Source organism: Sus scrofa, chromosome 6 (genome assembly GCF_000003025.6).
Source record: "Sus scrofa isolate TJ Tabasco breed Duroc chromosome 6, Sscrofa11.1, whole genome shotgun sequence".
Taxonomy (NCBI): domain Eukaryota; kingdom Metazoa; phylum Chordata; class Mammalia; order Artiodactyla; family Suidae; genus Sus; species Sus scrofa.
Genome location: NC_010448.4, coordinates 54171142 through 54186600, shown reverse-complemented (window position 1 = coordinate 54186600; position 15459 = coordinate 54171142). Strand labels below are relative to the sequence as shown.

The window sequence follows — 15459 nt, the reverse complement described above, 5'->3', positions numbered from 1 at the left end:
ACCCAGAGATTAGCTCCATTAGCTCCCCGGCTCCCAAAGACAGGGTCAGGTATGTTCAGAAATTTGCCTGAGGGGCAAGACGCTGAAGTGCAAAAGTGAAAAGCCTCACCAGGCAGGAGAGGAACAGAGGGAGTCTCCAGGATCCCAGGCAGGTGGGTGCAGGGGGTCTGGGGTCACTGGGGGTGGGGTGTTTCGAGCCAAAGAGTCCTGAGTTCCCATGCCCGGGTATAGGAGATAGTTATTTGGGGAAGAGAAAACTGGAATCCTGGGTTGCTGATAGTGATGACAGCTGGAATCAGGCTGCCGGGTCCCTAACAAATGTTGGTGCTGGACTTGTGGCTACCTGGGTCCAGGAGAAAATTTAAAATTTAAGATCAGGTGTTGGAAGACAGAGTTGGGATGTTGGGTCTGACTGCTTGTTTTGCTTCTCCAGAATGTCTCAGGAGAATAGTACATGGAAGAGAAAGTAAGTGGGAAAATGGAATGGACAGGGGTGGAGATGGGGGTGCAAGAGGGAACTCAGAGTTTGAGCATGCCCACACCCACTCAGCTCTTCACCAGCCTTGCAGGAAGGAGCTAGGGGCCTGGACTTCTGGGTCCTACCTAAAGGGAGGGAGCTACAGATGAAGCCTCCTGGGTCTGAGAGAGGAAGTGGGGGGGCTTGGAGCCCAGAGACAGGAGGGGCCTGGGATGTCTGAGTCCTGGATTCTAGACAGGTCAGTGCTTCAAGAAAGAGCTTCAGAACTGGTGGGGGCCGTTGTGGCTCAGTGGAAAGGAATCTGAATAGTATTCAGGAGGATGCTGATTCAACCCCTAGTCTGAGAACCTCCATATGCTGCGGGTGTGGCCCTGGGAAAAAAAAAAAAAAAAAAAGCCTGGTGCAGCAGGCTCAGGTTCTGCCTCTTCTGTGACCTCACAAGTGTTCAGAATCTTAGGCTGGGCAGGGGGAAGGACGGGAGGGGCTCTTGGGAAACTGAGGTGCCCTGCTTGCCATCACCATAAGCCTGCACCTCTCTCAGGGCCCTGGGTGATGAGCTTGCTGCCCTGAGGCTGCAGAAGCTGGAACAGCAGGTACGGTACTGAGGAATCCTGCCACCCTCACTCTTCCAACCTCCGTACACCCCCAGGAGCTCCATCCCCAGGACTTGCTCTGGAACTCCTGGTCCTTGTTGGTTTTCTCAGAGCCTCAAGTTTTGCAAGTGGAAATGAGAAAACAGGAATTTGGGATCTTAAAGAAGCAAACCTTGGTGATGAGACTCCAACATTTCTAAAGAACAAGGATTCTGGAGAGCAGGACTCCTGGGGGAGGAGGGGACTGGATGTCAGTCCTCCTGGATCTAGAAAGAAGTTACTGAGAGTTTGAGGGCCTGGACTTCTGGAACTTTCCCACCCATGCAGGCCTCCCGTTGCCCCAGGCCCCCTTCACCCCTGTCTTCCGGTCGGGTTCCTGGCCCCCATGTACCCTTTTCCCGCTCCAGCAGTGGTGGCTGTTTGAGAAGAAGCAGCGACGGAAGCGCCTAGAGCCCGTCATGGTTCAGGCCAATCCTGATGCTGCCCTGCGGCCCCGGCGACCGTGGCGGCGGGAAGAGCGCCACTTAGGCCGCAGAGGTGAGGAAAGGTTCCCAGGGCCTCCGAGGAGCCTAGGCCTGGGAGGGAGGGGTCTGTGGCAGTGTGGGGGCGGGGCCCAGAGGGCTTTGTGATGAGGGGCCTGCTGGCGCCCTGGAGCGGGGACTTGGTCGAGCGCAGGGGCGGGGCCTGACGGAACCTTTGGGCGGAGCCTAGGAGGGCCAGTGCGCAGGGCCTGTAGGGGCCCAGGGGTGACGTTTTCCTGGGCTAGGATATCTAACGCGTGCCGTTCCTCGAGAGTTTGGGGGCGGGGCCGTGGAGAGTGCTGGTGTTAGGGTCCGGTGCATCCGGAGGGTGGGGCCTGAAACAATCCTGTGATTGGCCTGTTAGAGCTCTGGGGTGGAGCCTGGAACCGGGAACCTTTTGGAGAGCGTAGGGGCGGGGCCTAAGGAGTCTTGGGGCGGGGTCTGGCAGAGCAGGGGGCGGGACCTGGAAAAACCCTGGGAAGCAGTTGGGAAGAGCCTGAGGGCGGAAGTTGGCAAACCCTGAGGTCGCACGTGGGTACTTTAGAGTCGGGGTACAGGACAGAGTGAGAGGCCGGCGTGGGATTGTTTACACATGGAATCCGCGACAATTTAGCGGTAGGGCTGTGCTTATTTGAGCCTTGAGACCGAGTTAGGGTTCCGAGTGGTTCTCGGGGGTTGTCAGTCAGTCACGGGTGATGTCCGGGAGCCCAATGAGGAGGCAGATCTCAGAGGACTGGAGCTTGTACATCGTGTTAATGGGCTTTGCCGCACCTTCTCCCAGGCCCTGGGAACCCTTTCCTTCGGGAGAACGTGCCAGAGGCGCATCTGCACCCTGGTGCCCACAGTGTCCTGGGTACTGTGAGCTGCGGTGGAGATGGCAGTGGCGAGTGTGGCCCCCTGTCGTCGTCAACAGAAGCAGGTACTCTCAAGTCCTTGGGCCGCCTGTACCCTAGAACTCCACTCCCGCTAAAACCCAGGAATCTGAAACCTCAAACCTGGCTCTCCAAAGGACCCCCTCAGGCCCTTCTATCCCTCACACCAAGCGTCCAAGTCCTAAACTTTCTTCTCCAAACCCGGGAATCTGAATCTCCAGCCCTTTCCGCTCCCAGTATTCAGAAGTCCCTATCTCTGGTCCCCCTCCCTGTTCTAACTACCAGATGTTTCTGATATGGAGTTGGAGGAAGTCTCCATGGAGGATGTTCCTGCCTTGCCACCTCCTTATGAAGAGCTTCCAGGGACTCGTCGCAGAGGCTGGCCAGCCCGCCAACATCCTGGTAATTTTGGTGACATTGGGTAAAACCTGGCCTCCGGGTCCATGTGGGAAATCCTTCCCCTTTTTGTAACAGCTTTGTTGAGATGTGTTTCATATACTATACAATTCAGTCATTTAAAGTTTGTAGCTCATGGAGTTCCCGTCGTGGCGCAGTGGTTAACGAATCCGACTAGGAACCATGAGGTTGTGGGTTCGGTCCCTGCCCTTGCTCAGTGGGTTAATGATCTGGCGTTGCAGGGAGCTGCGGTGTAGGTTGCAGATGCGGCTCGGATCCCACGTTGCTGTAGCTCTGGCATAGGCAGGTGGCTACAGCTCGGATTCGACCCCTAGCCTGGGAAGCTCCATATGCCGCAGGAGCGGCCCAAAAAATAGCAAAAAGACAAAAAAAAAAAAAAAAAAAGTTTGTAGCTCAGAGTTCCCGTGTGGCTCAGTGGAAACAAATCTGACTAGTATCCATGAGGACGCGGGTTCAATCTATAACCTATACGGATCCTGTGTTGCCGTGAGCTGTGGTGTAGGTCACAGATGCTGCTGCTCGGATCCTGCATTGCTGTGGCTGTGGTGTGGGCCAGAAGCGCTAGCTCTGATTCAACCCCTAGTCTGGAAACTTTCATATGTTGCAGGTGCAGCCCTAAAAAACGAAACAAAAATAATAAAGTTTTTTTTGGTATATTTACTGAGATATGCAACAATTACCACAATCAATTATTATTATTGCTTTTTGTCTTTTCAGGGCCGCACCCATGGCACATGGAGGCTCCCAGGCTAGGGGTCTAATCGGAGCTGTAGCCGCCAGCCTACACCACAGCCATAGCAACGCAGGATCTGAGCTGCATCTGCGATCTACATCACAGCACACGGCAACACTGGATCCTTAACCCACTGAGCAAGGCCAGGGATCAAACCCGAAACCAAATGGTTCTTAGTTGGATTCATTTCCACTGCACCACCACAGGAACTCCCACCACAATCAATTTTAGAATGAATTATCATAACGCACAAAAGAAAATCCTGTACCTTTTTTTTTTTTCTTTTGTGGCTGCCCCATTGCATATGGAGTTCTCTGGCCCTGGGAACTGGTCACCACAGCTGCAGGAACACTGGATCATTTAACCCACCGTGCCGAGCCAGGAATCTAACCTGCATCCTGGTGCTGCAGAGATGTGCAGATCTCATTGGGCCACATCAAGAACTCCAACCCTGTATCTTTTATCAGCACCTCCCCCCCATTTCTCCCAGATCTAAGTAACCACTAGTCTTTTTTTCTGTCTCTTTAAATTTGCCTATTCTGGTCATTTTATATATAGGATAATACAGTATATAGGAGTTCCCTGGGAGCTCAGGAGTTTAAGGATCCAGCGTAGTCTGCTGTTATGGCACAGGTCATTGCTGTGCAAGGAATGGATCCCTGGCCTGGAAACTCCCACATGCCATGGGCATAGCCAAAAAGAAAGAAAGGATTATACAGTATATGGTCTTTTGTGATTGGCTTCTTCTGCTGCTTAGCATGTTTTCAAAGTTTATGTCATAGCCTATGAGTGCCCCATTCCTTTTTATTTCTTTTTTTTTTTTTTTTTTTGTTTTGTTCTTGTTGTTGTTGTTGCTATTTCTTGGGCCGCTCCCGCGGCATATGGAGGTTCCCAGGCTAGGGGTCTAATCGGAGCTGTAGCCACCGGCCTACGCCAGAGCCACAGCAACGCGGGATCCGAGCCGCATCTGCAACCTACACCACAGCTCACGGCAACGCCGGATCATTAATCCACTGAGCAAGGGCAGGGACCGAACCCGCAACCTCATGGTTCCTAGTCGGATTCGTTAACCACTGCGCCACGACGGGAACTCCCCTTTTATTTCTTAGTAACATTCCATTGTAGTGGCATGATATTCTGGGATATCACCTTAAACTCCACTCCCCCTCCAATATTAGTTTCTTAGTCTCTTAGATGCTCTCTCTGGGACCAGGGGAAGGGAGAATTCTGACCCCTCCCTATCTTTAGATTCAGGGCAGTCAGAGACTTCTCAGCTTGTGTAGAGGGGAGGGGAGAGAGGAGGGGTAGGAACTGGCCAGTGAAGTTGATGAGAAATAGAGGTCAGAAGGCCAGGAGTTCTGGCCTTCAGCTAGAACTGGTGACCTTGTCCCTAGCTCCTGCGACCCAGCCATGCTGAGTTCAGACTTCTTAGGGTTTCTTTCACCCTTTAGGGGGCAGTGCTGAGAATGAGAGCAAATCCCAGGATGTTGGAGACGGATACGAGGTGCCCAACCTGAGACCAAACTCGGGAATGGATGGTGATGGGGATCATGGAGACTTGGCCTCCGACAAGGTGGGAGGTGGCACAGCCAATAAGGATATAGGAGAAGGAGGGCTAATCTCAGACTCTAGGGAGGAGGGAGGGCCAAAATTCTGCAGCCCAGTCAAGGACCCCCTTTTAAAATTTTTTCCGGGTTTTTTTTTTTTTTTTGGTTTTTAGGGCCCCACCTGAGGCATATGGAAGTTCTCAGGCTAGGGGTCAAATCGGAGCTACAGCTGCCAGCCTATGCCACATCAGCAAGGGATCCAGATGCATGTGACCTACACCCCAGGTCATGGCAACACAGGATCCCCAACCTACTAAGCGGGGGCAGGGGTCGAACCTGTATCCTCATGGATGCTAGTTGGATTTGTTTCCACTGAGCCACAATGGGAACTACAAGGGCCCTTTTTACTGGCTTGTGGAACCTGCTATGTTTGGGCTAGCAGAAGCTCTTGTGTGCACCAATAAGTCAATCTAGAGGATTTGAATTGATGTGGGCATATATATTAAAAGCTGGCCCACCAAAAGGCAGAGAGCTTTGGAGACGGTGAAAAAGTGATAGGAAAGGGCCCGTGGGCACTCACCTTGGTATCGATGAAAGAGAAATAGTCTTAGTTGAGTAGATCCGGGTAGTATTATGTGTTATGCAGACCCAATGAACACTGATATTAGCGGCACTGGTTTCAAAGGGATTCTCCAATCGGTCGGTGGGATGGGTGTGGCCACAGAGAGTGCTGACCAATGAGCAGGTGGAGAGGGCTTGGCTGGGTGGGCCCCTTGAACGTAGTGGCCAGTCTGTAGGTGGCTGAGAAAACGGGTTTGAGACAGGGCGTAATCCTGAGCTGGGATGGCCAATCACTAGTTGGCAAGGTCTCAGCAGTCTTCTTCAACTTGAATTTGGCGCGTGGGCTAGGGCGAAGACCTGGAAGAGAAGAAAGAGGAATCGGAGTCTACAGGGAGGAACTCATGCTGCGTGGCCGACAAGGAGGTGTCCGAGGCCCCAGAAGGCATGGGCGGCGAGGGCAGCGGCGCTGCGGGGAGCTCGCCCGGCTTGCCTCCCTCCGCCCCAGGCCCTCGGCTGGGGGAGGATATGGCAGCGTATGTGATGCGGCCAGCGCTGTTCGGTCGCATGGTGCAGTGTCTCATCAGCCGCGACAGGCGCGGTGTAGACAAGGGCTTTTTCCCTTTCTACTATCTCTACCTGGAGGCGGCAGACGGCCAGAAGGTGGGGTCTGGCATCTTTGGCCTAAAAGTCCCACCTCCCAGGGGGCAAGCCCCTCCCCTTTGTGAGCGAGGTCAAGATTTTCGCCAATCCAGGCGTTGCGCGAAGGGAGCGAAGGCCGTTCAGCTCCAACGCCAAGCGCTGCCTTTTACAGACCTAGGCTCCTTTCCTTCCCGAGCTCAGTGGCATAGGCCCGCCCCATCCCCAAATCAAGTCCTGCCCCTTCTCGAGATAGGGCCGCCTTTCTCAGCGTTAGGCCACGCCCTCTCAGGGCCCCAAACCCCGCCCCTTACGGACCCTCTCGAGGTATTGGTCCCTCAACGAACCTTCTGTGCTATCAGCCCCCCCCAATCCTGGGACAGGCTCCACCTCTCAGGAGCCAAGGCTCTCTCCTCTGGATTTTCCATCCAGAGCCAAACGAGACCCCTCTCAATGTGGCCATTCTCTCGAGATTCTCTCCTCAAGGGGCCCCTCCTCTTCCAGAAAGAGGCTATTCCCTACTCAGTGCCAGCCTCATTATCCCCATTGAAGCACCCACCAAGTCTTGCTGCAATGTTCCAAGTGAGGCTCTTCCCTATTCTCCATAGCCAGGCCCTGCCTGGGATCAGCCCCAGCCCCTGAACCCAATGGTGGAAGGAATGAGGGGGAGAAATAAAGATGGGAAGTGAGGAGTTCCCGTCGTGGTGCAGCGGAAACAAATCCGACTAGGAACCGTGAGGTTGGGGGTTCAATCCCTGGCCTCGCTCAGTGGGTTAAGGATCTGGCGTTGCTGTGGCTGTGGTGTAGGCTGGCAGCTGTAGCTCTGATTGGACCCCCTAGCCCGGGAACCTGCATGTGCTGCAGGTGCGGCCCTAAAAAGCAAAAAAAAAAAAAAAAAAAACTTCCTTCAGTGAAAACTGCACCTCCCAGCCAGGCTTGGGACACTTATTGTTCCATTAGCCTTTCCTCTGTCTTGGGGACATGGTGTTTCCTTATCTTTGGACCCCTAGCCCTAGCCAGATGCCAGAAATCTAATCTAAAGGGCTGTTTCTCACATCCACAGCACTTCCTTCTCTCTGGGCGCAAGAGAAAAAGGAGCAAAACCCCTAATTACCTCATCTCCCTGGACCGCACAGACCTATCTCGAGATGGGGACAACTTTGTGGGCAAAGTCAGGTGGGCAGAGTCCTGATGTATGTAAGAAACAGGTGGCAGTGGCAGAGGACTTGTGCGGGGGTGGGGGGGTGTGAAGGAGACAACTGAACTACACTTCCCAGCAGGCCATAGGGTACAAGTTCCATCTGCTCTAGGAATTTTTCCTCTTATTGACTGATGAGCTTTGTTGCACCCCCAGGGTGGTTGGGAATAGAACTGAAGGTTTTAGAGCAGAGGCTGGCATTTAAGGCATTTGACCTCTTCTTTGTTTTTTGTTTTTTTTTAACAGCCGCACCTGTGGCATATGGAAGTTTCCAGGCTAGGGGAGCTGCAGCTGCTGGCCTACACACAACCACAGCAATTCGGAATCCGAGCTGCGTCTGCAACCTACACCACAGCTCGAGGCAACGCTGGATCCTTAACCCAGTGACTGAGGCCAGGGATCGAACCCACATCCTCATGGATACTAGTCGGGTTCTTAACCCACTGAGCCACAATGGGAACTCCAAGACATTTGACTTCTTGAGAGGCAAGGGGCTGGGACAACTAATTCCTGTGGGAGAAGAGGGCTGGGATATGTGGGCTCTTTTGTCTCTTCCTAAAAGACCTAGGCAGGAGGCTAAAAACCAGGGCTCACCAAAGAGAGAGGGGTCTGAGACTGAATCCATGAAACACACAGAACATGAATCTTATGTAGAGGATTGATTAGAAGAGTTGACAGGATGACATGGGAAAGCAGTTGTGTGCTGAAAAATAATTTTTATTCTGACCACTCCCCTCCTGGAGCAGATCTAATGCCTTGGGCACCAAGTTCACCATCTTTGACAATGGGGTGAATCCCGAAAGGAAGAATTTTGTCACAGAGACAGCTCGGATCAGGGAGGAGCTGGGGGCTGTGTGTTACGTGAGTGTCTGGGAGAATGGAGCAGGACGGTGGGGAGGGAGAAAGAAACAGGCCAAAAGAAGCATTCTACCCCTAGGAGACCAACTTCTTGGGATTACGAGGGCCCCGGAAAATGACTTTGATCATCCCTGGAATCGACGCCCAGAACCGGAGAATCGGTGTTCAGCCACAAAATGTGAGTGGGTCAGTGGGGACGGGCCATGGGTCCTGGGAGGGAGACGAGGGGGGATGGGGTTCGATGCGTTGCGTAAAGTCCCATGTGAAACCAGGACTTTGTCAAACTTATGTATCTCAGGAAGGAGATCCTAGGGCCTCAACATTCTGGGTTTGGAGAAAAAAAGTCGGTTGTTGGTTGATTAACCACACTCGCTACTTTACCCTCTAGGAACAGGAGTCGCTACTGAGTCGGCTCCAACGGGGTGCCACCCAAGGGCTGGTCCTGATGCAAAATAAAGCTCCATTGTGGAGCGACGAGAGCGGCGTCTACGTGCTCAATTTTCACGGTCGCGTCACTCGGGCCTCGGTTAAGAACTTCCAGATCGTGCATCGGGATGACCGTGAGCTCCTAGGAACTGGTTTACCTGGGCAAGGGAGCGTTAGCGGAGAGAACCACTTCTCCCATGAGCACTTGAGCGTTTTTCCTGGGCGGGGCGAATTCCACGCTATTGGAAAGCCTCTTGGGAAGTGTAGTTCACACGGGACTCAGAGGGATTACGGGCTAGAGAAGGCGCCGCACAGCCTTTCCGGGGTCGTAGTTCTCGCGGCTCAGGCACGCCGCAGGGAAACCAGACCCCTTAGGTTTCATTTCTGATTTCCTCCTCAGCGGACTACCTGGTGCTCCAGTTCGGCCGCATTGCCCCAGACATGTTCACCATGGACTTCCGCTTCCCACTCTGCCCACTCCAAGCCTTCGCCATCTGCTTGTCCAGTTTGGATTGGAAGCTGGCATGTGGGTAAATTCAATGAAATCCTCTCATCGGCTTCTGTGCCTTCTCATTTGGAGAAAGGGCCCCAGCGTGGCTTCTTTTGCACCAGTTTTCTATCACCCAACACCTATGTAGACGCTGCCTGGGTACCCCATCCTAGGCTTTTCGGCAGCACTCGCTCTTTGGAATTCACAGTCCCATTGTGGGGGTAGGTCTTAACAAAAATCAAAATGCTCATCGGCTGTGAAGTAGGAAGGCACATGGAGGCACAAACTGGCCGGCTGGGTCGGAGCAAGGCATGTCTGAAAAAATATCACCATACTACGTCTGAGGAATCCTAGGGACCTGGCTGAGCCAGAGGGCTCAGGAATGGGAACATCATGCAGTGGCCACAGCTCATACCAAGGTCTTAAGGTGGAAGGGGGCTTGGTCTGTTGGGAATGAAAGGATAGCTTAGCAGGAGCCAGGAGAACCTATGGGGACGGGCAGGGAATGAAGCTGGATAAGGTGCAGGACCCTTGGGCCACTCTTTTTGCTTTTGATTTTTAGGGCTGCAGCTGAGGCATATGGAGAATCCCAGCTAGGGATCGAATTGGAGCTACAGCTGCCGGCCTACACCACAGCCACAGCAACTCGGGATCTGAGCCGTGTCTGTGACCTATACCACAGCTCAGGGCAAGGCCAGATCTTTAACCCACTGGGGGAGGCCCGGGATCCAACCCGCTCGTGGTTACTAGTTGGGTTCATTTCCGATGCACCACAATGGGAACTCCCCTTTTATTTAAATTGCTGAGGGAGTTCCCGTGGCTCAGTGGTTAACGAATCCGACTAGGAACCATGAGGTTGCGGGTTCGGTCCCTGCCCTTGCTCAGTGGGTTAAGGATCCGGCGTTGCCGTGAGCTGTGGTGTAGGTCGCAGACGTGGCTCGGATCCCGAATCACTGTGGCTCTGGCGTAGCCCGGTAGCTACAGCTCCGATTAGACCCCTAGCCTGGGAACCTCCATATGCTGTGGGAGCGGCCCTCGAAAAGGCAAAAAGACTAAATAAATAAATAAATAAACTGCTGAGAAGGGTTCCAAGCTGGAAAGGTGAAGTTTTATGACTTCTTTGGGGCCTTACTCTCATAAGGTGTGAGCAATTGTTGGCTGCATTTTATGGATAAGTCTGTGGACACAGGAATTATAACTATGAAATCAGGCAGCTGAAAGCCTTGAGGAACTCTGCACCTGACAGTGGGAGGTTGAGTCTCTGTTTTCCAGGGACACACAGAAAACTGGAGCTTACCCTTTTTTAGGGATTAGTGAATCCAACTCCCAGCCCCTTTGGTGTGATACCTGTCCTAAGTTTAATAAAATTTGGTGGAGTTCCCATCATGACTCGGTGGTTAATGAACCCGACTAGTATCGATAAGGAGGCGGGATGGATCCCTGGCCTCACTCAGTGGGTTAAGGAATTGGTGTTGCCTTGAGCTGTGGTGTAGGTCACAGACCCTGCGTTGCAGGCCGGCAGCTGCAGCTCTGATGTGACCCCTAGCCTGGGAACCTTCATATGCTGCGGGTGGGGCCCTAAAAAAGACAAAAGACCAAAATAAATAAAATTTGGGCAGAGGCTGAAGAAAAACAACAAAACCCACCACTTGGTTTAAAAGCAGCTTCAGGATGGGAAGAGGCAAATTCAAGAGATGATGGGAAATGTAGTTTATCTTCTATTGAGGCGCTTGTCTTGATGCTGTTCCCCCTAATTATCTTGGGGACCCAGGAGCAGTGGCTGCTAGATAGTTCAGACACGCACGGAGAAGCACTCACTACAAAAAGCTTTATTCCTTACATCAATTCACACACGAAAATAGTTTAAAAAAAAAAAACCAAATAAATAGTTAATAACAGGGAAACTACTTCAACTCAGCCACGCCTCCCACTGAGGTCCAGGCCAGGAGACACCCAGGGATGGGGGGCGGAGGCCACATCATGGCTCAAGGGCGTGGCCAGGATGGGGGACATTGGTAAGGTCTGGGTAGGGGCAGCTAGGGTGGCCAGAGAAGTGGAGGGATTCCCGAGGCGTGCCCAGGCCCGAGCCCGGGCAGCAGGGGTGAGGTAGGGGCCCAGGACCTCTTCGGCCTGGGCAATGCGTCGGGCGAAGCGGCTCCGATCCCGGGCGAACTGCTCCCAGGGGCCTCTGCGGGCAGCCTGGGCGGGTCCAGCCCAGACCGCCAGGAGATGGACGGAGACCTTCTCAGAGAAGCGCACCTGGAGATGGACCGGCACCAACGTGGGGAGCCACAGCAATCCAGACCCAAGATCCGAAGGGCCACAGGTGCAGGCGGGGAGGGAGGGAGGGAGGGAGAGAGAGAGAGAGAAGCAAACAATTAATTGCACCACAGCGCTTGTTATCAGGTTAGTCACCCGCCTGTCATCCGATTCTCTGTGACTCATCTGAAGCAGGAGGTGGTTCCCTGGGGTTGACATCAGCGAGACTGCTCCTTCCTCCCCACTGGGGCCCAGCCTCTTACAAAGGATTGCATTACAGGGGACAAGCCTCCCCGCAGAGCTCACGCGCAACCCTCTGCAACACGGGGGGACCCAGGAGTTCCAGCTCCCAGCCCTCTTCCCTGATGCTCAAGAATCTGAGCCCTCGGCACCCACCTTTCTGGTCTTTCGGGGAGGCTCTGGGTCCTGATGCCTGGCAGGGCTGGTGGGGGTTTCTGCGGGTTTGAGCCTCCGTTGCAAGCGGAGGGGCAGCCGGGAAGGAGCCCAGGGGGGTGGTGTCTTCTCTCCAGGTAAATAGATGGCCACTCGGAAGGGACAGGGCTCAGCTTCTTCCCGCTCTTCCGCAGCTTCCCCGCCCTCTGTTCCCTTCCCAGGCTGATACATCTGGTCCCTGCGGAGGGCACGCTGGGCCTGAAGGGATGGACTTGGTCCCCAGACAGCTGCTTCTGATTCCCCATCCTCTTCCTCCTCATCGTCGTCCTCCTCCTCCGTGTCCTCTCCGGGTCGATACACCCAGGCCCTCAGGAAGGCACTTGTGGGTGGGACGGAAGGAGGACCAGCTTCTCCTTCCTCCTCAGCTGCTCCTGCATCACTATCCCTGTCCTCCTCCTCCTCCTCTGTGTCCTCACCGGGTCGATACACCCAGGCTCTGAAGAAGGCACTTGGGTGCGGGCTGGAAGAGGGACCCTCAGCTTCTCTTTCCTCCTCAGCTTCTCCTTCCTCCTCAGCTGCTCCCTCGTCACTGTCCCCGTCTTCCTCCTCCTCCGTGTCCTCTCCGGGTCTGTACACCCAGGCCCTCAGGAAGGCATTTGTGAGTAGGTTGGAAGAAGGGCCCTCGGCTGCCCCCAGATCCCTGTCCTCATCCTTCTCTTCATCTTCCTCCTCTGAGATCTCCCTGGACTGATGCTGCCGGGTCCCGAGCAGGGGGCTCTGGGCTAGAATTGCGGAGTGGGGCTCTGGGCCAGCCTCTCGTTTCTCCACCTTTCTGTCCTCCTCCTCCTCAGGCTCCTCCCCTGAACAACACTCCCAGGCCCCGGGGTGGGAACCGAGGGATGAGGGGCAGGTGGAGGGCTTCGTGGCTGCTTTGTTCTCTGTTCTTTCTTCCTCTGTGGCTCCTTCCACTGCGCAGCACACCCAGGAGCGGGGCTGGGGTCCTGGAGCTGAGGGGGAGGTAGATGTTCTAGGAGCTTCTTTATTTACAGCTTCTCCAGCCTCCTCCTCCTCCTCCACTGCCACACCTGGACAACCCTCCCAGTGTGACAGAGGAAAAGCGAAGGTGATTATGTCTTTATCTTCAGTAACTGCTTCTTCCTGAGATTCTTCCTCCCCAGGAACGTCCTGCTGGGCTCTCATCAGAAGGCTGGGGGACAGGGGAGCAGGAAGGCCATCCATAAATTCACTTCCGGGCTCTCTAGGGACGCGGGTTGCTGCTTCCCCACCACGCTCATCATCTGAAAGTCCCCAGGTTTCCAAAAGCAAACACTTGGCTTCCAGGTCAGGGTAGCTCCCCCAGGATGCTTCTTCATCCTCCTCAGTTGCTCTCCTCTCTCCAGGCTCTTCTTGTGGCTGGGTGGCCAGAGAAGCCTTTGTGTCTCCCTCCAGGCCAGGTTCTCCCGCGTCTGCCCTGGTTACTGCCTCCACTAGCCAGGGCTCTGGAGGGCCTGGGCCCCTCAGGTGGCTCCAGGCCCGGCTGAGAAGGCCCATCAGCGGGGACAGGAGAAAGGAGTGGGTAGCCCTCCAGGGGGCAGGCTGGTGGGGCACTTGGCCTGGGGCCATCTTTGTCTGCTGGGGAAAAGGGAGAAAAAAAAGGAAACGAGTTTAGAAGCCATGGAGGGAATAGCATCAGAGAGTGACCTTGAGTCATAGCAACACAAATAGTAACACGAATAGTAACACAAACAGCAACCAGAGAGGCCCCGCCCCACATTCCTTTCTCATCCCAGCCACACCCATCTCTGTCCCTAGTTTCCCAGCCTCTCTCAACACCCAAGAGTCTGGATCATCACTCATTCCTTCCTTAGCCCAAAGGGCTCCCAGCCCCATTTCCTCTCTGACCCATTAAATTCTAGTCCCAGGAAGCAAGAACACAGGTCCTCTGCTTGCTTCCTCTGGGGACAAAGTCCTTGTCCCTTGCCTCTCTCATCCTCCTGAGGATTGAAAAATTAGGCGCCCACCATTCTCCTCCTTCCAAGACATAAAACTTCCGATCCCTAGATGGTGCCTTCTGGCTCCCAGACTCTTCCTCTGTCCGGCTCAGGACTCTAAGCTCCCAATTCCTTCTCCTGCCTAAGTCCGAGCCCTCGGGTCCGGCCTCGTCCCACCTCTCCAGAAAAAGGAGTTCAGGTTCCCAGGAGTCCTTAGGGCACAGGAGTCCGAGCTCCGAACACCCCTATCTCGGAACTCAGAAGTTCGAGCTCCCTCCTCGTTATTGACCAGGATTCTAGTCCTCCGCCCCCAAACCCCTAGGAACCTAGATGTTCCGACCCCCTCAACTCACCAGCTCGGGATTGCGCGTCACCCTGGGGGCAGGAGCGTCGGCTGGGGCTGCCACAAGCGATCGCAGTTCCGGACAGCTCGGGAGTCCAGAGCGTTCATTTCGCCCTCCGGCGTCGGGCTCGGGGACTCAAATTGTCACCGGCTGCTGCAAGCGTTGTCACGACGAATGGGCGCAAGGTCACACGGAGAAACAAATACAAACACACCGGCTAGCCACTTAGGACGTAAGGGTTGACGCGGTCCTCAGCGCTTTTATACACAAACGCAGCCGGACGTGGTGACGTCAGGAGAGGAGGCGGGGTTTCGAATCGTAATCGTGATGGACGAAACGGAAAACAAGGTTGGACTTCTCGCGGAGATTCCGGACTTTATGACGTCACGGCGGTATTTCTGAGCGTGGCCACGCCCTGAAGCAGGCGAGCTGCCAATCAAACTCATGAACTGGTTAGGTTTTGAGCGCGCGAGCTCAACCTCTGTTCCAGGCAAACGCCGTTACTCCCCGCCCCCAATTTAGCCAGCCGGCCCCAGGCTAGAGTCTTCCACCCTCCAGTCCAGTCGGCTTCCTATCCGGTGTGGGAAGGTATCATTATTTCCATTTCACAGATGGGGAAACTGAGTCTTGGGCATGAAATCACTTGCCCAAGGGTGGGCACAGCGGAGTCTATATTCATTGCAAAAGAGAAAGAGAATGTGTAAGGCCCCTGAAGGCAGGCGCTTTTCTTTGCTCACTGCCTGCGTGACACATAGTAGGTGCTCAACAAATACGCGGTGAGAAATACTGGACCAAAACCTCAGATCCCGTGCCTATCTCAGGCACAAGGCGCCACTCCTAGGCTCCACCTACTTCAAATTTATACAGAACCTCCGCTTACACAAATTGAAATTCTAGCTGGGTATCACCAACATCAAGGGAGTGGGGGGGCGGTCTTTTGCCCCAAATTCCAGGCCTAAGGACATGGTTTCAGTCCCTGGCACCCCACCACCAACCTGGTCTGCAATCCTGTACCTCAAAATACGCCCAGGACCCAGGCCTCCCTCCTGAGAGGGCATCATCCTCAGTCTAGACCGGAGTTCTCACCTGGATCTGAGGTGGAGATTGCCACTGGCCACTTGACCCTGCTCTTGCCAGAACCC

At 54.4% G+C, this 15459-nt stretch overlaps 2 protein-coding genes across 4 annotated transcripts; one reads left to right on the top strand and one right to left on the bottom strand.

Moving 5' to 3' along the window:
- Window positions 1103–9972, top strand: TULP2 (tubby like protein 2). 2 transcript variants are annotated; one of them, XM_021094706.1, is made up of 10 exons: window positions 1103–1608; window positions 2374–2511; window positions 2750–2866; window positions 5066–5187; window positions 6071–6382; window positions 7422–7534; window positions 8303–8417; window positions 8494–8592; window positions 8803–8974; window positions 9241–9972. In XM_021094706.1, exons 1-10 carry the CDS (start codon window positions 1530–1532, stop codon window positions 9372–9374), a joined length of 1401 nt encoding a protein of 466 aa, XP_020950365.1. In that variant the 5' UTR covers window positions 1103–1529; the 3' UTR covers window positions 9375–9972. The 2 variants fall into 2 exon arrangements, with proteins under 2 accessions (XP_020950365.1, XP_020950366.1); XM_021094707.1 differs by lacking the exons at window positions 6071–6382; window positions 9241–9972 and having other exon boundaries at window positions 8803–9229.
- Window positions 11140–14563, bottom strand: PPP1R15A (protein phosphatase 1 regulatory subunit 15A). 2 transcript variants are annotated; one of them, XM_005664689.3, is made up of 3 exons: window positions 14327–14563; window positions 11986–13614; window positions 11140–11589 (listed from the first exon to the last, which is right to left on the bottom strand). In XM_005664689.3, exons 2-3 carry the CDS (start codon window positions 13603–13605, stop codon window positions 11245–11247), a joined length of 1965 nt encoding a protein of 654 aa, XP_005664746.2. In that variant the 5' UTR covers window positions 13606–13614; window positions 14327–14563; the 3' UTR covers window positions 11140–11244. The 2 variants fall into 2 exon arrangements, with proteins under 2 accessions (XP_005664746.2, XP_003127323.2); XM_003127275.4 differs by having other exon boundaries at window positions 11986–13611.